At 39.0% G+C, this 17,430-nt stretch overlaps 7 protein-coding genes across 9 annotated transcripts; 3 read left to right on the forward strand and 4 right to left on the reverse strand.

The window, feature by feature from the left end:
- Positions 1-5,458: 5,458 nt before the first annotated feature.
- On the reverse strand, positions 5,459-6,598 carry LOC110191039 (U3 small nucleolar ribonucleoprotein IMP4). The gene is made up of 2 exons (XM_020961759.2): positions 6,307-6,598; positions 5,459-6,225 (listed from the first exon to the last, which is right to left on the reverse strand). The coding sequence occupies exons 1-2, from the start codon at positions 6,491-6,493 to the stop codon at positions 5,516-5,518; spliced, it is 897 nt and encodes a 298-aa protein (XP_020817418.2). The 5' UTR covers positions 6,494-6,598; the 3' UTR covers positions 5,459-5,515.
- A 350-nt stretch (positions 6,599-6,948) lies between these two features.
- shams (glucoside xylosyltransferase 1 shams) lies at positions 6,949-8,840 on the forward strand. The gene is made up of 4 exons (XM_020961813.2): positions 6,949-7,202; positions 7,272-7,390; positions 7,542-7,839; positions 7,905-8,840. Exons 1-4 carry the CDS (start codon positions 7,179-7,181, stop codon positions 8,571-8,573), a joined length of 1,110 nt encoding a protein of 369 aa, XP_020817472.1. The 5' UTR covers positions 6,949-7,178; the 3' UTR covers positions 8,574-8,840.
- Positions 8,825-10,453, reverse strand: LOC110191079 (trypsin-1). 3 transcript variants are annotated; one of them, XM_086839464.1, is made up of 4 exons: positions 10,374-10,453; positions 9,856-10,061; positions 9,401-9,787; positions 8,825-9,311 (listed from the first exon to the last, which is right to left on the reverse strand). In XM_086839464.1, the coding sequence occupies exons 1-4, from the start codon at positions 10,451-10,453 to the stop codon at positions 8,956-8,958; spliced, it is 1,029 nt and encodes a 342-aa protein (XP_086695590.1). In that variant the 3' UTR covers positions 8,825-8,955. The 3 variants fall into 3 exon arrangements, with proteins under 3 accessions (XP_086695590.1, XP_020817473.2, XP_086695591.1); XM_020961814.2 differs by having other exon boundaries at positions 10,347-10,453; XM_086839465.1 differs by lacking the exon at positions 10,374-10,453 and adding an exon at positions 10,294-10,347.
- A 258-nt stretch (positions 10,454-10,711) lies between these two features.
- On the reverse strand, positions 10,712-11,893 carry LOC110191101 (zinc finger protein 830). Its single transcript, XM_020961847.2, has 2 exons — positions 11,709-11,893; positions 10,712-11,414 (listed from the first exon to the last, which is right to left on the reverse strand). The coding sequence occupies exons 1-2, from the start codon at positions 11,792-11,794 to the stop codon at positions 10,733-10,735; spliced, it is 768 nt and encodes a 255-aa protein (XP_020817506.2). The 5' UTR covers positions 11,795-11,893; the 3' UTR covers positions 10,712-10,732.
- A 241-nt stretch (positions 11,894-12,134) lies between these two features.
- Positions 12,135-15,146, forward strand: Stt3B (catalytic subunit 3B of the oligosaccharyltransferase complex). Its single transcript, XM_020962131.2, has 5 exons — positions 12,135-13,658; positions 13,721-13,911; positions 13,981-14,451; positions 14,507-14,705; positions 14,764-15,146. Exons 1-5 carry the CDS (start codon positions 12,267-12,269, stop codon positions 14,833-14,835), a joined length of 2,325 nt encoding a protein of 774 aa, XP_020817790.1. The 5' UTR covers positions 12,135-12,266; the 3' UTR covers positions 14,836-15,146.
- A 50-nt stretch (positions 15,147-15,196) lies between these two features.
- On the reverse strand, positions 15,197-16,467 carry PQBP1 (poly-glutamine tract binding protein 1). The gene is made up of 2 exons (XM_020962133.2): positions 16,014-16,467; positions 15,197-15,910 (listed from the first exon to the last, which is right to left on the reverse strand). Exons 1-2 carry the CDS (start codon positions 16,075-16,077, stop codon positions 15,246-15,248), a joined length of 729 nt encoding a protein of 242 aa, XP_020817792.1. The 5' UTR covers positions 16,078-16,467; the 3' UTR covers positions 15,197-15,245.
- On the forward strand, positions 16,237-17,416 carry veli (L27 and PDZ_signaling domain-containing protein veli). Its single transcript, XM_020962134.2, has 4 exons — positions 16,237-16,329; positions 16,400-16,666; positions 16,814-16,947; positions 17,021-17,416. The coding sequence occupies exons 1-4, from the start codon at positions 16,293-16,295 to the stop codon at positions 17,168-17,170; spliced, it is 588 nt and encodes a 195-aa protein (XP_020817793.1). The 5' UTR covers positions 16,237-16,292; the 3' UTR covers positions 17,171-17,416.
- Positions 17,417-17,430: the final 14 nt, after the last annotated feature.

Consider the following 17,430-nt stretch of genomic DNA (forward strand, 5'->3'; position numbering starts at 1 on the left):
AACCTTTGATCTAACTTACTGATATGGAACGGCAGGCAAACCAAATACGACTCCCAAGAGTCGCCTTTGTCTTTGCCGATAATTGGGAGACAATTGGACCGTCATTAACAGCTTATTGCCGACTTTGTACTAGAAGTAGTTTGTTTATTTATACATTTTATTAATCTACATATTCTTCTAAATAATCAAATCTTTATGAAGAAGACTAAGATTGTAGGACATAAAGACATGGCTAATTAAAATTTGTTTATTAAACTGATCAAGAATATATAATATATACTTTATGGTAGTCAACTACAGATGTATTGTTTATTATTTATCTAAGTTATTAAACCCTTGGATACGGCTATAAAAATCATTCATTCAGAAACATATATATAATATTTGCATATTTTCATTTTCATTTTCTTAGTGGTAATAAATAAGTAATTAGTTAATAAAGAGGTGGAAAACATGAATGCTTCAATGCAAGTTTAAATGTTTTAAGAACACCAAATTATTACTTTTAATTTACTTATTATACCTTTGCAGGGTGTTATAAATTTATTTAGAAGTTTGCAAGGCAGTGAAGTAGTTATTTCCGACCCTATACAGTATATATATTTTTGATCAGCATCAATAGAAGGGTCAATTTAGCTATGTCCATCTGTCCGTTTCTCCGGAAACTAGTCTCTCAGTTTTGAAGCTGTCTAAATTAACTTGAGTTCGTGTTCTATATACTCTCAGTAGTATAGTATAAGTCGGAATTTTTCGGATCGAAAAACTATATCATATAGCTGCCATTGAGACGATCGTTAATACAAAACTGTAAATTTAATGTATCGGTGAATGCAACGAAAGTAGCCATTGCTTCGTTGTTTTTTAACATAGATATATATAATTTATATTCTATTAATTATTATTGATCTAATTGCAACTTACAATTCTTTAAATTTACCTTTTTCGGTGTGTCCATCTCTCTCTGTGTATCTCTAAACATAACATTTCTCCCTAACTCTTTTTGCCTGTCTCTCGAGAAATGTTTCTCTGCGGCTCTCACTTTCTCTGCTCTCTCTTTACTCGGTGACTATAAATACAGGCATAGGCCGCCGCTCCGGCCTCTTTCTGTCCACGGCCTCCCTACTGTTTACATCTATAGTGATAGTGGGAGTGATAGTGATTGCCCTTCGAGCTCAAATGTATTACCTGGCCAATCCAATGTATCTTGATATCAAACAAGAAGCTCACTATACTTTTACTTGAAAATTAATTCACTTATTGTCATTGACCCTATTACTTAATATTAATTTTAAGTAATATACAAAATTAAGTTTTTCTCTTGTTATATTTATAAATATATATACTTTAATCATCGGATGTATTTATAAAGTACAGAGTGAACATTTACACTATAAATGTAGTCCGTTTATGATTACTATTGTAAGTTAAGTTTTTTTTTTAAATAAGTTGCAAAACTAATGTAAAGGTAATTTCATGTGAATTATATATTGATTTCAACAACCGGAAATAATCTTTCCAAACTGGTTGACTTGTTAAGTTTTATACTCGTGTTCGACACTAACATCTTTCCATAATTAGACATTTCTTTATATCCGAAAATAATTGTATTCATTGCAATTGTATGAATTGCAATGCATTGGTGTAAACTCTTTTAGTTTCGTTGATTTTATATCGGGGAATTACAAAACTGGCTCTCCATACTGCCACATTTCTCAAGGAGTGTCGTGTATAATAAAACTCGAAAATTGAGTAATCTTTCCACTTTGATCTTATCATTTTAACACAACCAAAAAATAATGAAAAGAAAATTATCTTTGCATTACGAAAATTTGAAATCGTTTCTTTATACACTTTTAAGTCTAAACTAAGCCAACTAGACCTCGGGTTGGATAAAACTCGACTTAAATATATAAGAGGACAAATGCATGAAATTTTCCCAACCGGCTCTTAAAAATAAATCAAAAAGGAAGCAAACTTCTTAACTAACTTACAGTTTGAAACTCAATCATTAGGAACTAATACAATATAAATTATATATATTTTTGTTACAAATAATAAAATAATGCCTGCTTTTAGTTAATTTCTTTTATATTTACAGTTTGATATTCAAAGTTTTGCATCTTCCTCTATTTTAAACAATTTTTTGTATGCCAGCTATATGATATAGTAGTCCGATTTCCATAAAATTGATCATTGATACTTACTGGTCTTAGATATTTACTGATCATAGTTACTTACTGGTCATAGATATTTACTGTTCAGAGTAAATTACTGATCATAGTTCTATAAATCGCCCGATTGTTCCGATGTCAGCTTTATATATGTTTATATATAGTCCACCGATTCGCCATGCTCTAAATTATATACCAGTAAAATTATATTGAAGAATAACTCCATAGTTGGATTCAAATCCAAAACAATGTTCCAAAACAAATCTCCCACATCTGTACATATGATTCTCAGAAATGTGTTGTTACAAAAGTTGCAAGTCATTGTTTATTAGTGTTCAAAGTTAGTAGCTGCTCTTACATACTTACTGGTCATAGATACTTACAGATCATATTTACATACTGATCAAAGATACTTACTGTTCAGAGTTACTTACGGTTCGGTGCCTCTCCCCCTCTTTCTCTATGTCTATCGCTTTATGTTCATCTCTAGAGGCAACTCCTCTCCCGCGCACTCACACTCACTTTCTCTTCTCTTCTCTTTCCTCGGGAACTATAAATAGAGGCGCTGAGGTCGCGCGCGCCTCAGTCTGTCCTAGGGGTACCTAGTGTTCACATCGACAGTGATAGTGCAAGTGATCATCCTTCGGCCTCAAAAATATGACGTGGCCAATGCAAAACATCTGGATGACTAGGAGGAAGCTCTCTTGGATTCTTGGTTACTACACTGGAAGAAAGTAAGCAATGACGTGTCATTTACTGCGGTAAGTCTTAACCATTTATATTATGTATGAAGCTGGTGATGGGATCAGGCCTAGGTCCAATTTATTTGTTTATTGCCATGGTCCCCTTTAGATACCTAGATACTTTATATACTTTTAGATACTTACTGATATAGTTAGTTACTGGTCATAGATACTTACTGTTCAGATTTACTTACTGTCCATAAATACTTCCTGGTCAAAGTTAATGGCTGGTCATTGATACTTACTGATCATAGTTACATACTGGTCAAAGACACTGTTCAGAGTTATTTACGGTTCGAATGTATTTATTGATTATAGTTAAATTAAATAGCTCGCTGTTTCTCTCTGCCTCTCCCCCTCTTTCTCTATGTCTATCGTTTTATGTTGATCTCTAGAGGCAACTCCTCTCCCGCGCACTCACACTCACTTTCTCTTCTCTTCTCTTTCCTCGGGAACTATAAATAGAGGCGCTGAGGTCGCGCGCGCCTCAGTCTGTCCTAGGGGTACCTAGTGTTCACGTCGACAGTGATAGTGCAAGTGATCATCCTTCGGCCTCAAAAATATGACGTGGCCAATGCAAAACATCTGGATGACTAGGAAGAAGCTCTGTTGGATTCTTGGTTACTACACTTGAAGGAAGTAAGCAATGACGTGTCATTTACTGCGGTAAGTCTTAACCATTTATATTATGTATGAAGCTGGTGATGGGATCAGGCCTAGGTCCAATTTATTTGTTTATTGCCATGGTCCCCTTTAGATACCTAGATATTTATATACTTTTAGATACTTACTGATATATGTAGTTACTTTCTGGTCATAGATACTTACTGTTCAGATTTACTTACTGTCCATAAATACTTCCTGGTCAAAGTTAATTGCTACTTATTGATACTTACTGATCATAGTTACTTACTGGTCAAAGTTAATTGCTGCTCATTGATACTTACTGATCATAGTTACTTACTGGTCATAGATACTTACTGTTCAGATTTACTTACTATCCATAAATACTTCCTGGTCAAAGTTAATTGCTGCTCATTGATACTTACTGATCATAGTTACTTACTGGTCATAGATACTTAATGTTCAGAGTTAATTGCTGATCAATGTTTTAGAAATCGTCCGATTGTTCCTATGTCAGATATATATATATATATATATGCATATATATAGTCCACCGATTCGCCATGCTCCGACTTATACACCAGTAAAATTATATAGAAAATAGAAAAATAACTCCATAGTTTCATTCAAATAGCTTTCTCTTAAATGTGTTCCAAAACAATCTCGCACATCTGTGCATATGATTCCCAACTGGTTTTAACATCCCCGGAACGAAGTGACTGCTGCCAGCCAAGTCTCAGATATGTGTTGTGTTACAAAAGTTGCAAGTCATTGTTTATAAGTGTTTAAAATTTGTAACTGATAATCTTATTTACCGGTTATAGATACTTACTGGTCATAGTTACTTATTGATCATAGATACTTACTGTTCAGATTTACTTACTGTTCATAAATACTTAATGGCCAAACTTAATTGCTGCTCATAGATACTTACTGATCATAGATACTTACTGGTCATAGTTACTTACTGGTCATAGATACTTACTGTTCAGAGTTAATTACTGATAAAACTTCTATAAACCGTCCGATTGTTCCTATGCCAGCTATATATATGTATATATAAAGTCCACCGACTCCATGCTCCGACTTATACAGCAGTAAAATTATATAGAAAAATAACTCCATAGTTTCATTCAAAAAGCTTTCTCTTAAATGTGTTCCAAAACAATCTCGCACATCTGTGCATACGATTCCCAACTGGTTTTAACATCCCCGGAACGAAGTGACTGCTGCCAGCCATGTCTCAGAAATGTGCTGTGTTACAAAAGTTGCAAGTCATTGTTTACTAGTGTTCAAAGTTAGTAACTGATCATTCATATATACTGGTTATACATACTTACTGATCATAGTTGCTTGCTGGTCATAGATACTTACTGTTCAGAGTTACTTGCTGTTCATAGATACTTACTGTTCAGAGTTACTCACTGTTCAGAGTTACTCACTGCTCATAGTTACTTAATGATCATGGTTCTTTAAATCGTCCGATTGTTCCTATGGCAGTTATATATATGTATATATATAGTCCATCGATTCGCCATGCTCCGACTTATATACCAGTACAATTATGTAGAGGAATAACTCCATAGTTGTATTCAAATAGCTCTCTTAAATGTGTTCCAAAATAAATCTCACTCATCTGTGCATATGATTCTCTGATCTGACTTCCTGGTCAAAGTTAATTGCTGCTCATTGATACTTACTGATCATACATACTTACTGGTCATAGATATTTACTGATCATAGTTACTTACTGGTCTTAGATACTTACTGCTCATACATACTGACTAATCATACAGAGGTAATTACTGCTCATCGTTAATTACTGATCATATAAACTAATACTGATCAAGAATATACATATATACTTTATCTGACTGAAATTATAATACCCAGCAGAGGTTTAAAAATGCAACGGATTAATTTATTTTCTATGCATAATTTTGTTTTATTTTTTTAAATTGCCCCAGTGAAATATTCTTAAACGTCTTCGCCCCTACTCGTCAATCCAGGATCATTGGAAAAAATAAGCTTCTTCTGTGAGGTGTTCATATAGGGACGGTTAATCCATTCAGTGTCAGCCGCCTTAATATTCTCCAGCGTGCCCAGCTTGATTTGATACAGTTTCAGGACGAACCTAGGCCCCACCTCGCTGAGCTCCAGTTCTTTGTTTTTATATTTGTACTGATGATGCCTGAATATGATCGAGTCATTGTGGTTTAAGAATGACATGACTCTCTGGGAGTTCTCCTTCGGGACGGGAAACAAGTGCTTCAGGATCTTCACCGTTCTCAGGCCGATAGGCGTTTTGAAGTTATTAAAAATTAAATGCGGCTTCTGCTCACTCATGTGGCCAATATCGGGAATGTCATGACGCATAATGACATCGGATATGTTGAAGAAGGCAGTTGGCCCGTAGGGAAGATGGCAAACCACAAGGCTGTCCGGAATGCCCCGGTGCTCATGCACAATTAGGAAATCGGTTACATTATTGGCACGACAGGCGTGCATTAGTGTCGGCAGCTGGTAGTTGCCTCTGTTCATCTGCTGGGCATTGGGAAAGATCAAACGCAGCTCCTTCATAAACATCTTCAATCTGGACGAGGGGTTGTGCGAGGTGGTCAGCATTATTTTTGGATCCTCGCATCCAGCATAATGGTACTCATCATTGACAGTGCGATCATCGACACCTAAGATAAGGATAGTTGGGGACGTTTATTTGTTTTTCTCATAATAAGCTTGAAAGCTATGTGTGGCAATATAATTCTCACCTCCATCAATATATTTCAGCGAGTTGTAGACTGTCATGCTTTTCTTAACATTCTTCGAGCCAATTGTCTTGTTCTCATTTAAGGCCTGAACAACGGTTTCCTGAATTTTCTGTTTTGCCTTCAAGCGCTCGGTGAGGGCTTTTGAATACAAGTATTCCCGGCGTTGCCTGGCTTGTTTACGCATCATTTTTATTTGTTATTAATTCGGCTCGCACGTGTAAGGTTCAAGATAAATGAAAACAATTCCCCCGCTGATAGGCAGTTTCGATAAGTTATCGGCCATATGTTATTTGAAACGCGAAAACGAAACATGGTGCAAGAAAATAGGTATTCATTGTAATTAGGTTTCATATTACGAAACGAAATCTTCGAATCAAATTCTTACTAATGTATAAATAATATTTTGTCAAATATTTTAAAGTACTTAATTTTTACCATACTAAATAGCATTGTGTCGAGATAATACTGGTTCTTCTACATATTTTATTAAAGGTAATGTAAGCATTCGTCTAAGAAAGTATTTTTGAAAAACAAAATATGTTGACACCATAACTAATATCTTAATTTAAATACAAAATAACAAATTTAATGAAATGAAACACAAATTTCCTTTGTTCCAACTGCAACTTCTTTAATCGTTCCATTCCTCAACAACACGTCGCCGCTACCTTGACTAACATCAAAATATTTACGACTGCTTTTTGCGCTACTTGCTTAGCAATTTTGCATATTTTTAAATATTATGCACTCTGGCATCATGTAGTTTAAGTTAAATTATAAGTGACTTAAGCGATTTACAAACATTCCTTTTTGATTCGGAAGATTATGGCATCTGCGACTTTAAGCACCAAAAACATAAACAAATTGCAACTATGCTTTTGCATACTCTTAAAATGGTAAGTAAATGATTATATATAACTATATATAACATTTATAACATGTTTTTATATGATTTAATATTGCAGCATCATCTCCACATGTGTCTGCTGTGCTTGATTGCATTAGCGATACTTTCCTACTTCGTTCATCAGCGTCCTTCTTGGGTAACCGACTATAAGGGAGAGGCAGGTGGTTTTAGCGAAGCGTACGTATAACTACATAGTATGTAAACCCATAGAAATGTGGCAACCCAAGCCGGTTGTCAACGTTACAATTAACAATCAATAAGCCATCAACATTTTTGAAGCTATCAAACTTAATAACTTGTACTAAGAAAATGTTTTTTTATTCCTCAGACAAACATCGAAACCTCCTCTATATATCGTTGTCGTTTGCTGCGGTCAAAGGGTCCAGGAGACTCTGGTTATGATCAAATCGGCCATTCTCTTCAACTATGACGAGGAGTACTTAAAATTTTTAATTTTCACTGAGAACGGGCAGGGTGATGAATTCACGGAAAAGCTGACAGACTGGCGGGACATCAAACCGTTTACTTTTGACTTTGAGATCCTGCCATTAAAGTTTCCCAGTCACAATGAAATCGAATGGAAGAATCTCTTCAAGCCATGTGCAGCTCAGCGTTTGTTTCTCCCGGTAAGTGCGAATTGAAATATTAACATGTAGGGGTTTTTGCTAATTTAACTATTTGTTTCTTCAAGTCTCTGCTAACGAACGTAGACTCATTGCTGTACGTTGACACGGATATTTTATTCTTGTCCCCTATATCGGATATATGGCGATTCTTCAAGAAGTTCAACGAGACTCAGATCTCAGCGCTGACCCCAGAGCACGAGAACGAAAACATTGGATGGTACAACCGCTTCGCAAGACATCCGTTCTACGGCCGACTCGGCGTGAACTCTGGCGTTATGCTAATGAATCTTACACGGATGAGGGACATGAAATGGGAGCAACATATCTTGGCTATTCACAAGGAGTACAAACTGCGAATTATCTGGGGCGATCAAGACATCATAAACATACTATTTTACTTTCATCCCGACAAGCTGTACATCATGCCATGCGAATACAACTACCGTCCAGATCACTGCATGTACATGAGCATTTGTAACATGTCCCACGCCGGCGTTAAGGTAATTCACGGAAATCGGGGCTATTTTCATTCCGACAGGCAACTACTTTTTAAATCTATTTACGAATCAATGGAGAATTATCAATTGGGGTCAAATGCCAATACCCAATTCCTAATGCCACTCCATGCAGCACTTAAAATACAATCCGTCAATGAGTCTAGCTGTGGAAAGATATCAACTGAAGTCTTAAAAGTTGCGAATACAGTTCTTAGCAATAGGTACAGGGAAGAGTAGTGCGTAGTGTACATAGAGTATTATTAGAAATTTTAGAAATGAGATTTTGCAACGAAATGTACTTAATTATAGATATACGTTTTTAAACAATGATAAAAACTGATGATTGTACAAAGATCTGTGAAAAGAATACACTGGGAGTCTAGAAATGATAAAAATATTGATGTAACGATCCTGTACCGATATTTGATGCAACTTTTTGGACTTTTCGTCTTGATTGACAAACCCAATCCATGAAATATAAAGAAACCTTTGTAATAAATAAAACTTTAATATTTATTTTCGTTGCTCCGGGGACAAATAACAAAGACACTTGGCATTAAAACGGACCTAAGCTAAAATCAATAAATATTTGTTCGCGTGTATTTCCATACAACATTGACTAAGAACACAGGCAGGTATTTTGTAAATTAGATTTTATCCATGGAATAAATTTGCTTACTCGCGAGTAAACACCCGGATATCCATCGCGGCCACATCCAACGCCCCAGGAAACAATTCCGACGATAAAATATTTAACTCCATTGGATAACAACAGCGGTCCGCCACTGTCGCCCTGGCATGAGTCCATGCTGGGTCTGCCAGCGCATAACATCGATGAGGTAATTCGAGTACTTTTGTATTTTTGATTTCTGCATTCGGTGATGGACATGATGGGCACCTTCACCTGATTAACAATGGACGGCAGCTCGCCGCCCTCGGAGGTACGTCCCCAGCCCACAACAGTTCCAATGCGTCCTTAAATATTTGTTTAAAAATTATTATAAAGGTAATTCTATCTATAAATCCTTAAATTTAGAAACTAAATATAAAATTATTATTTTTACCTGCTGGATCATAATTATACCGCGGAAGACACACTGGCTTTATAATTTTCGAAAATGAAATGGGCTTTCGAAGTCTCAACAAGGCAATATCATTATTGTAAGTGTCGGGATCAAAACTTTTATGTTTTATCACGGATGTCACAGCTCGCTGGATGGCCTGAGACTCCGAAGTGATTTCCTGATCGTGATCTCCAAATATAATTCGTATTTTGGATCTTCTTAGTTTTTTAACGCAATGAGCTGCAGATAGAACGTAATCCTTGGTCAACAATGATCCGCCACAATGGAATTTTCCATCGTATACAATTCGTGCCATCCAAGGGTATTGGTTAACTCCAGTGGGTTTTCCACCAACAATTCTATTTTCTTCATTCGAAAAACCACAATCTATGAAAATATATATTATAGAAATGATATTATGATAAATTAACTTTAAGCTGGCTCTTTATACTTACCGCAATCGCAATTTTTGAGGCTGGAGTTCTCTGGGTACTCTGTCTCGTCTTCTGCTTCCGAAAGTCCGAAGGCATTCGAGACTCCCGAACTGATCCGAAAAATGGTATCAAATAGAAATTTACTGGTTCTCTTGCTGTGGCCCGTATGGATGGTGTTCACGAGTGCAGATTCATTGAAGGCCTCTGAATATTCCAAGCACATGAGACTGGAATAATTCATCGTCAACGTGCACAATAGTAATATATATTTTAAATTCATTTTTCACACGAATCAGATATCATTGTAACAATGGGTTTGCTTTGTATTTTTTTATAGGGTGAACTTCATGCATAAATTAACAAAATCAACACATTTTTCTATATACAAACTATGTAAAGATTTTAACTAAAAGAAAAAGTAGAACAGCCTAAATAAATAATAAAAATTTCTGTAAATACTGCCTAGAATAAATAAAAGTGTGTAACTAATTAATGTAACATAAAATATGTACTAATTTTGATCATGTAATGTAGCGTACGAATCGCTTGACGTTAATACAAAACGTGGGAAGAGTCCACTAGTGTGGCCACACATGCTACTGGTCAGTTTCAGTTTCATTCGACTTAGGTATATCAGCTGTTTTATTATATATTAACAAATTATTTCATTTTTATTATTAAATTAACTCTAAAATATGTAGATAAAAATATGAACTATGATTACTTTTAAATATTACAAACCTTGTACCTCATGCGTTGCCTTGAAACTGATTTGAAACATCTTACTTTCCATGATTTATCGTTCCATTTTAAATATTTAGAAATAATAATAATTAAATTACAATTATTCAAGTGTTCATGGTTTCAAACAATAACATTTAAAAGTGTATATATTTTATTAGTGCAAGTTCTTAGTTCGCCAGTCGTACAAATCGTCTACACTGTATTCATCCTCGCTGGAACTTAATTCTGGATCTACTTCTACTTTAACCTCAACTTTTCTCTTCTTATTTAAAAGCAAAGTTTTCTGATCATTTATTTTGATGACCCTCTTCCAGTTATCAATTTGCTCGTCTATTTCCTTGATATGTCGCTTGATATTAATATCCTCTTGCTCGTCAGCTACGATAACACTGGATTCTGTGGCTGCCTTCTTAATCTCTTGCTGAAAGCGCTGCCACTCCTCGTCCTGGAGTCGGGCGGCTTCGGTTTTATTGGTCTTGTCCTCGTCGAAAAACTTCTCCGGCAATTTTTCGGCTACAGATTCGTTTGGAGGCGGCTTATTACTACTTGGATTTGATTGCGGTGGCGCCTTCTCTGGGGTAAGCTGAGGATTCCCTTCTTGGTTCCCTGCCAGAGTGGGATCTGGTTGCGTACTAGACTTGGCGACAGGATGCGGAGCCTTGAAAGATGGGGCAGATGATTCCTTGGCACTGGTGGCCACAAGCTTTTCAATCTTATTCTGCTTGGCCTGTTCCACATTTTGTTTGTGCTGCTTGGAGTTGATGTGCACCTTCCAAACGCTGGGCTTGATGGGTATCCTGCAAATGATGCAAGTCAAGGTCCCTGAGGAGTCATACGTTTACATTTAGTTAAAGAAACCAGCAAGGGATTAAGTTTTAATAAGTAGTTCATATGGCTCAAAAAGGTAAACAAACAAAACGTTAAGTACCACGTTATTTCTATGGGTTTGTTCGATATTTAAACGCAAAACATGTTCTAGATAAACAGTGTAGCTTCTGGGTGAAGCAAATATAAACCACATTTACTTAATTATCATTTAACAATACAAAATGTGTTTGTTAAAAGTATCGTAAACGCCGGCTGGAAATGTTTGTAGTGACTAGATTAAATTCAAGTTTTGTAAAGGATATTTTGCTAAGGGTGAATCCACAGTGACGGCAGGCTTCTTGGAAACGCTTAGCTTCTTGGGCGCTCGCTTAATATTTCCAATATTCATGTTGGTTTTTTAATTTTTATTGTTTAATTCGGCCAGTTCTAAGGCATTTATTAGAATAAGTTCACTGAACTAGTTGATTGTTGTGAATACGATGGTTCATTAAACGGTAGAGATGAGCTGATCCAATTCCGATCATTTCAAAACGAGTGTTACGACTGGAATTGAAATTAAATAAACAAATTTGTGAAAATAAAGGAGTATTAAAAAAGAAACGCATATTTATTTAAGATTCTAATTCTAATAAAGTTAATTAAATTACAAAGTCATAGTAAACTTCAAACCTGATAACAAATTCCAACACCAAAACCATTCTATCGATGACCCTTTCATCGATTGCAAATATCGATAACAAAATTACGTGTAGGTTGGCAGTCCAGCCGGCAATTTTTTTTAGACTACGTGTCTAAGAAGAGATGTGTCGTTAGTTTCAGAATCGGTTTTAATATTCACATTACCTGGCTGGAATAGGGACATGAATCGGACGCCAAAGATGCTAAACAGCAAGGTGGCTGGCTACAGCAGCCTGATAACGTTCGCGATTCTGCTGATTGCCTGGCTGGCCGGATTTTCCTCTCGCCTGTTCGCCGTAATCCGTTTCGAGTCGATTATCCATGAGTTTGATCCGTGGTTCAACTACCGGGCCACCGCCTATATGGTGGAGCACGGTTGGTACAAGTTTCTCAACTGGTTCGACGAGCGCGCCTGGTACCCGCTGGGTCGCATCGTCGGTGGAACCGTGTACCCGGGCCTGATGATCACCTCGGGTGGCATCCACTGGCTTCTGCACGTACTCAACATCCCAGTGCACATCCGCGACATCTGCGTGTTCCTCGCACCGGTTTTCAGCGGTCTCACCTCCATTTCCACATATCTGCTGACCAAGGAACTGTGGTCCTCTGGCGCCGGTCTATTTGCTGCCAGCTTCATCGCCATTGTGCCCGGCTACATCAGTCGCTCGGTGGCCGGATCGTACGATAATGAGGGCATTGCCATATTCGCCCTGCAGTTCACCTACTTCCTGTGGGTGCGCTCCGTGAAGACCGGTTCGGTGTTCTGGTCGGCCGGAGCTGCTCTGTCGTACTTCTACATGGTCTCCGCCTGGGGTGGCTACGTGTTCATCATCAACCTGATCCCGCTGCATGTCTTCGTGCTGCTCATCATGGGCAGATATTCGCCGCGCCTGCTGACCAGCTACAGTACCTTCTACATCCTGGGACTACTGTTCTCCATGCAGATCCCCTTCGTGGGATTCCAGCCCATACGCACCAGCGAGCACATGGCTGCATTGGGCGTGTTCGTTCTCCTGATGGCCGTGGCAACCTTGCGTCACTTGCAGTCGGTTCTGTCGCGTAACGAGTTCCGGAAGCTGTTCATCGTCGGTGGCCTACTGGTGGGTGTAGGTGTCTTCGTGGCCGTCGTGGTGCTCACGATGCTGGGCGTCGTGGCCCCTTGGAGTGGACGCTTCTACTCGCTGTGGGACACTGGCTACGCCAAGATCCACATTCCGATCATTGCCTCCGTGTCGGAGCATCAGCCCACCACCTGGTTCTCGTTCTTCTTCGACCTGCACATACTGGTGTGCGCCTTCCCAGTCGGCGTCTGGTACTGCATCAAGCAAATCAACGATGAGCGTGTTTTCGTGGTGCTGTACGCCATTAGTGCGGTCTACTTTGCCGGAGTTATGGTTCGTCTGATGCTGACTCTTACGCCCGTTGTGTGTATGTTGGCTGGCGTGGCTTTCTCGGGCCTGCTGGAGGTTTTCCTTCAAGAGGATTCGTCGAAGCGAATTGGCACGGCCATACACACGGCCACCGAAGTGGATGAGTCAGAAGATTCCATTGAAAAGAAAACTCTGTACGACAAGGTGAGTGAAATAGAGCCAAAGTACTTGATAAGCTTACTTAAACTCAAACTTTGGACTTGCAGGCCGGGAAACTGAAGCACCGAACCAAACATGATGCCCAGCAGGACACAGGCATCAGCTCGAACCTGAAAAGTATTGTTATTTTGGCCGTTCTCATGCTGTTGATGATGTTCGCTGTTCACTGCACGTGGGTGACCAGCAATGCCTACTCCAGTCCCTCCATTGTGCTGGCTTTCCACAATAGCCAAGATGGGTAAGTTTTATTTTTTAGGATTTGTCAACTTTAAACTTGACACATGATTTCTTACCTTTCCATTTGCAGTTCCCGCAACATATTGGACGATTTCAGGGAGGCTTACTACTGGCTGTCCCAGAACACCGCTGACGATGCCCGCGTTATGTCCTGGTGGGATTATGGCTATCAGATAGCAGGAATGGCGAATAGAACAACGTTAGTGGACAACAACACGTGGAATAATAGTCATATAGCACTGGTGGGAAAGGCAATGTCTTCGACCGAGGAGAAATCCTACGAAATCATGACATCCCTGGACGTGGACTATGTTCTGGTGATCTTTGGCGGTGTTATCGGGTATTCGGGCGATGACATCAACAAGTTCCTGTGGATGGTGCGCATAGCCGAGGGCGAGCATCCCAAGGATATCAAGGAGAGCGATTATTTCACCGACCGCGGTGAATTCCGTGTGGATGCGGAGGGTGCTCCAGCTTTACTGAACTGCCTTATGTACAAATTAAGCTACTACAGATTCGGGGAACTGAAATTGGACTATAGGTAAGTTTGAAAGTGCCTTGAATATTAGAATTGTTTACTAAAAATATGATTGCAGAGGCCCATCTGGATATGATCGCACTCGCAACGCTGTGATTGGCAACAAAGACTTTGATCTTACCTATCTGGAGGAAGCCTATACCACAGAGCACTGGCTGGTGCGCATCTATAGGGTTAAGAAGCCGCACGAGTTTAACAGGCCATCACTGAAAGCCAAGGAGAGAACGATTCCACCAGCCAACTTGATCTCCAGAAAGGTAGGCCAAAAATTCGTTGAATTTTATTCAAAACTTAATGCATATATTTTCTATACAGAACTCGAAACGTCGCAAGGGTTACATACGAAACCGACCGGTTGTTGTTAAAGGAAAGCGGACCTTGAAATAAACCAGAATATTTGTATTTATCTTTCACCCATATATAAAAACATGGTTAAAACACCTTTACACATGGCACAACGTTTGGTGAAAGTGTATTCCCCCAGAGCATCCTCATGTTGAGGGCTTTAACTGCCGCCCCTAAATTAGATCTGACCCTTTTCCAGTCTCGTACGACACTACTTTTACCGGATTGCATTCCTGATATCCAATCCGAATCCGTTCCCTTTGATTTAATTGTTTCGCGGCGGCTCCTCCACCATTCATTGTCTTAAGCTAGCCATTCAATAAAGCAAGAGTGTACATTTTTAAACCTAAAAAGGGTATGTAACATGAATTACTCCGGCGAGGACATCGAAGAAAGATACTTATTAAGCTTTATCATTTATTTTGACTCTTAAAAAATTAAGAGCTACAATTCTAATTATCATTGCGTCGCCGCCGATGCAGTTTTCGATCCAAGTCTCTGGATTTTTGCTTCTTGGCAGGGACATAAGATGAAGTATAAGCATTATCAGGTTCATTTGGTTCATTGGAGCCACCACCGTTACCAGAAGACTTTGGCAAGATGGGCAAATTGTTGGAGTCAAAGTTAAACTCGTCGTTGGAGTTGGCCAGTTGCCGGCGGAAGACGGCTGCACTGTGTGTCACGCGGGCCTTTGGATGGGATGGTGGCAGCCACGAGACTTTCTGCGTAGTTGAGTTATAGAAATAGTACGCTTTGCAGCCCTTATCGTAAATGTCCTTCCAACCAGCCTCCAGGGGATACTTTCTCAGCAATCTCTTGTAGCGCTTGAGATACTCCTGACTCGGTTGCGAGGAGTGCGGGGTGCTGTTGAATTTGTTGACACAGTAGAGCGAGCACTTGTGCCAGATGTTGTACTTGTTAGGGCACAGCTTGTAACCGTGGTGTGACTCGTTTACGCCAATCCTTTCCTTGATGCGGTGCGACCAGAACTGTTCCTCGACACTCTTGCGCTTGGGCTCCGGCTCCTCCTTGTATGGTGTGTACGGGGCGCCCTTATCATCATCGTCATAGTTTTCAGCTATAATTTCTTCTATAGCCTCTGATATCGGTGTGGTTCCTTGGAATTAAGATGGTTATTTCTCTATTAATTTCCATGTCGGTAAAATACTTGTTTAAGAGTTTTGAGGAACGATTTTTATATCACATGTGCATAAACTTACCTGTTTGTTTTGATACCAGTCCCCTCTTCTTCAAACGCTGCAAAAGTGCTGCCGGTAAGCTCATTTTATTAACTTTTCTTAAATTGTTTACGTTCTTCTGAAAATAATTTTAAATCAATATGACCATGGGTTTACTTATTCGAATATACCAAAGTGTGTGAAACAATTTAAAAAAGTGATTTTCCTTGACATTCCTGGTCACACCATTAATTTTCAGCTCAGTATTCTCGAATAATATTCAGGTTAATTTTTAGCTGAATATTCTTAAGATTCTACAACATGGCCGATAACGCGGAACCACTGACTTTGTCCCGGGGTAAGGATTGGAATTCCGTTGACCATCGCCAGCAAACTGACGTTGAATAAACCTATAAACCCACTTTCAGATGTAAAAAGATCGATAGAGCTCTTGGAAAAACTGCAGGCCAGTGGCGACTTCCCAACTACAAAACTGGCTGCCCTGCAGAAGGTGCTCAACTCCGACTTCATGACGTCCGTTCGAGAGGTGTACGAACATGTCTATGAGACGGTGGACATCCAGGGATCCCACGACGTTCGGGCGTCTGCCACAGCCAAGGCCACAGTGGCCGCCTTTGCAGCCAGCGAGGGTCACGCACATCCCCGAGTGGTGGAGTTACCTAAAACGGAGGAGGGTAAGACATTGTCATCTAGGAATCTCCTAATTAAACTGAAAGCGATAAATAGAGCTAGCTTAGATATGACTATGGACACGCCCTAAAAAAATTTGTTTGGCTTCAACCTAACTTTGGATTCACCTTTATATATGTTATTTCTTTCAGGCTTGGGCTTCAACGTAATGGGAGGCAAGGAACAAAATTCGCCCATCTATATTTCCCGTATAATACCCGGGGGAGTTGCTGATAGGCATGGAGGTCTCAAGAGAGGCGATCAACTGCTGTCTGTCAACGGAGTGGTAAGTCTGGGTTAGAAGTGGACATCGAGGGAAAACCCCATATGAATTAATTTATTATCGTTTTAAAATTTAGTCCGTTGAAGGCGAAAACCACGAAAAGGCTGTGGAACTCTTGAAGCAAGCCATTGGATCCGTTAAGCTGGTGGTACGCTATACACCCAAGGTTCTTGAAGAAATGGAAATGCGCTTCGATAAGCAGCGTAATACCCGTCGCCGCCAGTAAAGTGCACATCATCGGCCAGAACTAGAGCCATAAAAGTTTCTGCCATTAGATCATAATGTGTTAATCACTTGTGCTTAAAATCAAACCCTATAATAATTTATTTTAATGAACAAATCAATTTTGAATATTATTTATTACAAAATCAATTCAAAAAGATGACTAATCGTAAAAATGTGAGTGTTATGTATTTATACCTTAAAATGCCATGTTGGTTTCTGTTCCAATAAAAAGTAAATGAACAAAAAATTTATACAAAGGGA

The sequence above is a fragment of the Drosophila serrata genome, unplaced genomic scaffold, assembly GCF_035046125.1.
Source record: "Drosophila serrata isolate PLE 108 unplaced genomic scaffold, ASM3504612v1 contig_376, whole genome shotgun sequence".
NCBI lineage: Eukaryota > Metazoa > Arthropoda > Insecta > Diptera > Drosophilidae > Drosophila > Drosophila serrata.

Excerpts from the sequence above, each read along its gene's own strand:
- LOC110191039 (XM_020961759.2), bottom strand. The coding sequence starts at position 6,493 with ATGATGCGTAAACAAGCCAGGCAACGCCGGGAATACTTGTATTCAAAA. Across the intron at positions 6,226-6,306 it reads GCTGAAATATATTGATGGAG|GTGTCGATGATCGCACTGTC; the intron begins GTGAGAATTATA and ends TCCTTATCTTAG.
- shams (XM_020961813.2), top strand. The coding sequence starts at position 7,179 with ATGCTTTTGCATACTCTTAAAATG. Across the intron at positions 7,203-7,271 it reads TTTTGCATACTCTTAAAATG|CATCATCTCCACATGTGTCT; the intron begins GTAAGTAAATGA and ends TTAATATTGCAG. Across the intron at positions 7,391-7,541 it reads GCAGGTGGTTTTAGCGAAGC|ACAAACATCGAAACCTCCTC; the intron begins GTACGTATAACT and ends TTTATTCCTCAG.
- LOC110191079 (XM_020961814.2), bottom strand. The coding sequence starts at position 10,453 with ATGAAACTGAAACTGACCAGTAGCATGTGTGGCCACACTAGTGGACTC. Across the intron at positions 10,062-10,346 it reads ACATTACATGATCAAAATTA|TCTCATGTGCTTGGAATATT; the intron begins GTACATATTTTA and ends GAATTATTCCAG. Across the intron at positions 9,312-9,400 it reads GTATAATTATGATCCAGCAG|GACGCATTGGAACTGTTGTG; the intron begins GTAAAAATAATA and ends CAAATATTTAAG.
- LOC110191101 (XM_020961847.2), bottom strand. The coding sequence starts at position 11,794 with ATGAATATTGGAAATATTAAGCGAGCGCCCAAGAAGCTAAGCGTTTCC. Across the intron at positions 11,415-11,708 it reads GTGGATTCACCCTTAGCAAA|GTATGACTCCTCAGGGACCT; the intron begins ATATCCTTTACA and ends CTAAATGTAAAC.
- Stt3B (XM_020962131.2), top strand. The coding sequence starts at position 12,267 with ATGAATCGGACGCCAAAGATGCTAAACAGCAAGGTGGCTGGCTACAGC. Across the intron at positions 13,912-13,980 it reads TTCCACAATAGCCAAGATGG|TTCCCGCAACATATTGGACG; the intron begins GTAAGTTTTATT and ends TTCCATTTGCAG. Across the intron at positions 14,706-14,763 it reads CCAACTTGATCTCCAGAAAG|AACTCGAAACGTCGCAAGGG; the intron begins GTAGGCCAAAAA and ends TTTTCTATACAG.
- PQBP1 (XM_020962133.2), bottom strand. The coding sequence starts at position 16,077 with ATGAGCTTACCGGCAGCACTTTTGCAGCGTTTGAAGAAGAGGGGACTG. Across the intron at positions 15,911-16,013 it reads ACTGGTATCAAAACAAACAG|GAACCACACCGATATCAGAG; the intron begins GTAAGTTTATGC and ends CTTAATTCCAAG.
- veli (XM_020962134.2), top strand. The coding sequence starts at position 16,293 with ATGGCCGATAACGCGGAACCACTGACTTTGTCCCGGG. Across the intron at positions 16,667-16,813 it reads GTTACCTAAAACGGAGGAGG|GCTTGGGCTTCAACGTAATG; the intron begins GTAAGACATTGT and ends TATTTCTTTCAG. Across the intron at positions 16,948-17,020 it reads TGCTGTCTGTCAACGGAGTG|TCCGTTGAAGGCGAAAACCA; the intron begins GTAAGTCTGGGT and ends TTTAAAATTTAG.